We start from the raw sequence: 3,145 nt of genomic DNA, 5'->3' as shown, positions 1-3,145 counted from the left end.
ATGAAGTGACGGTTGTTGGTTCTGTTCAGTGTTGGTGTAATGGTTGTTGGTTCTGTTCTGTGTTGGTGTAATGGTTGTCGTTTCTGTCTGTATTGGTGTAATGGTTGTTGGTTCTGTCCTGTGTTGGTATAATGGTTGTTGTTTGTTTACTGTGTTGGTGTAATGGTTGTTGGTTCTGTCCTGTGTTGGTGTAGTGGTTGTTGTTTCTGTCCTGTGTTGGTGTAATGGTTGTTGTTTCTGTCCTGTGTTGGTGTAATGGTTGTTGTTTCTGTCCCGTGTTGGTGTAATGGTTGTTGTTTCTATCCTCTGTTGGTGTAATGGTTGTTGTTTCTGTCCCGTGTTTTGTGAAATGGTTGTTGTTTCGATCCTGAGTTGGTGTAATGGTTGTTGTTTCTGTCCTGAGTTGGTGTAATGGTTGTTGTTTCTGTCCGCTGTTGGTATAATGGTTGGTGTTTCTGTCCCGTTTTGGTGTAATGGTTGTTGTTTCTGTCCCGTGTTTGGTGAAATGCTTGTTGTTTCTTTCCCATATTGGTGTAATGGTTGTTGTTTCTGTCCCGTGATAGTGTAATGGTTGTTGTTTCTATTCTCTGTTGGTGTAATGGTTGTTGTTTCGGTCCTGAGTTGGTGTAACGGTTGTTGTTTCTGTCCTGTGTTGGTGTAATGGTTGTTGTTTCTATCCTCTGTTGGTGTAATGGTCGTTGTTTCTGTCCTGTGTTGGTGTAATGGTTGTTGTTTCTATCCTCTGTTGGTGTAATGGTCGTTGTTTCTGTCCTGTGTTGGTGTAATGGTTGTTGTTTCTGTCCTGTGTTGGTGTAATGGTTGTTATTTCTGTCCTGAGTTGGTGTAATGGTTGTTGTTTCTGTCCGCTGTTGGTATAATGGTTGGTGTTTCTGTCTGTATTGGTGTAATGGTTGTTGTTTCTGTCCCGTGATAGTGTAATGGTTGTTGTTTCTATCCTCTGTTGGTGTAATGGTCGTTGTTTCTGTCTTGTGTTGGTGTAATGGTTGTTGTTTCTGTCCTGTGTTGGTGTAATGGTTGTTGTTTGTTAAGTGTGTTGGTGTAATGGTCGTTGTTTCTGTCCTGTGTTGGTGTAATGGTTGTTGTTTCTGTCCTGTGTTGGTGTAATGGTTGTTGTTTCTGTCCTGTGTTGGTGTACTGGTTGTTATTTCTGTCCTGAGTTGGTGTAATGGTTGTTGTTTCTGTCCGCTGTTGGTATAATGGTTGTTGTTTCTGTCTGTATTGGTGTAATGGTTGTTATTTCTGTCCTGAGTTGGTGTAATGGTTGTTGTTTCTGTCTGTATTGGTGTAATGGTTGTTGTTTCTGTCCCGTGATAGTGTAATGGTTGTTGTTTCTATCCTCTGTTGGTGTAATGGTCGTTGTTTCTGTCCTGTGTTGGTGTAATGGTTGTTGTTTCTATCCTCTGTTGGTGTAATGGTCGTTGTTTCTGTCCTGTGTTGGTGTAATGGTTGTTGTTTCTGTCCTGTGTTGGTGTAATGGTTGTTGTTTCTGTCCTGTGTTGGTGTAATAGTTTTTGTTCGTTTCATGTGTTGGTGTAATGGTTGTTGTTTATGTCCCGTGTTGATGTAATGTTTTCCTCTTACTTTTCCATGTTGGTGTCGTGCTGTTATCTTATTTAGTTTATACCATCGTTATCCTGTTTATGGTATGCTTTTCCTCCATTTTGTTGGCGTTTTGCGGACAATGCTTCACTGTTTTGACGTGTCATGGTGTCCTACTGTTGTTGTTGTTTCGTGATTTCCTCCACTCTATGTTGAATACCTGTTTATGTTTTTTACTTCCTGGTTGAGTATTGTTTAGAACGTTTTTCCCTCGTGGCTTCCCATTTCTCTAACGTTATGAACTGCAGCTATTTGTAATCCCTGGCCTGGCTGTATAACAGATCTAGAAATTCTTCACACTTATCTTCACTACAAAATATTTGTGAAAAAAAAAAATGATATGTCTTATTAACATTTCAGTATAATTATAGCCTATGGAACACTGCAGTAATTGGCTTGGTTTACTGACAGGAATTCTGTACAAATTATACCGAAATCTGATTGTAAGCCTCACAGCTGTATTCACGTGGGACTAAAGCCAGCAAACGGATATTACAACAAAACTTGGATCAATGCGAAACATAAATATCATGGAAACTAATGAATCATTTAAAATTAGTTTTTTAAGCAGTGTCATTTATTCTAAAGCCCGAAATAGTGGTAGGATAATAGTGATACTACTGTACCATAGGTATATGTTGTTTGATGCTGAATAATTCACAATGTGGATTTATCAATGTAACCTACGCGCGTACGTTGTACAGTGGAACGTGGCTATGGAAGCATTGGCGTCTAATTTCGGCTGCAGATTTTGTAAATAAGGATGAATGAACCATCATTATCTAAGTAAAAGAGTATATATTGCCTGTTCTTTGTATGAATTTATTATTTATGATAGATTAATTTCACCTTCTCAGATTCTACTCCCAGGCGGCCTTTTCCTTGCTGTTCCCGGACCTTACTCAGCAGGTAGTTGCATTTATGCGTTTCATCATCGGTGAGAGTCATCAATAAGCGAGAGCTCACCATGTGGCATTTCGCAAACACATGTTGCAGTGTCCACAAATTAAAATAATTTTTTGAATGTTTGAACAAATTTGCAATAAAAATACAGTCTGTGGTATAAACAGATTTTAAGGTATGTTAGGTAAAGCATTGTCATCTCAGAGAAGAAATACAAACCGCGCCATTATGGACTTGTCATTGTATCTGTGGTTATCAAACTAAAATGAGGTCAAGGCCATGCTCCGCTGTTCGTGAGGTCGTGCAATTGTTCATGTTGAGTCAATTCATTCATGTTAATTTCTTTGAACTGCATTCCTACACGTGTGTAATTTGGCACGTGAAGCGACATCAGCCAGATGTATGAAGTCACAGAGTGTGTGGGATACCAATGACCAGACGTAGATACCTCATCACCTGGGAAACACCTGCTTCCATCTTCATATGTCATTTGATAGGTGTTTTAATATCGTAATATCAAGATCATTTAACTTGTTTTCATTACCTGTTTGTAATCATAATTTTAAGCATTATAATTAAAACAAAATAAATAATGGCATGCCGGAAACCCGCGAATGTGATT

The 3,145-nt window shown here is 38.9% G+C and overlaps 1 protein-coding gene across 1 annotated transcript; it reads right to left on the bottom strand.

The window, feature by feature from the left end:
- Window positions 1-299: 299 nt before the first annotated feature.
- LOC117322639 (GATA zinc finger domain-containing protein 14-like) lies at window positions 300-1,727 on the bottom strand. The gene is made up of 2 exons (XM_033877577.1): window positions 1,646-1,727; window positions 300-1,234 (listed from the first exon to the last, which is right to left on the bottom strand). Exons 1-2 carry the CDS (start codon window positions 1,725-1,727, stop codon window positions 300-302), a joined length of 1,017 nt encoding a protein of 338 aa, XP_033733468.1.
- Window positions 1,728-3,145: the final 1,418 nt, after the last annotated feature.

Source organism: Pecten maximus, chromosome 3, assembly GCF_902652985.1.
Source record: "Pecten maximus chromosome 3, xPecMax1.1, whole genome shotgun sequence".
In the NCBI taxonomy this organism is placed as follows: domain Eukaryota; kingdom Metazoa; phylum Mollusca; class Bivalvia; order Pectinida; family Pectinidae; genus Pecten; species Pecten maximus.
This window is presented reverse-complemented; position numbering and strand designations above follow the sequence as displayed.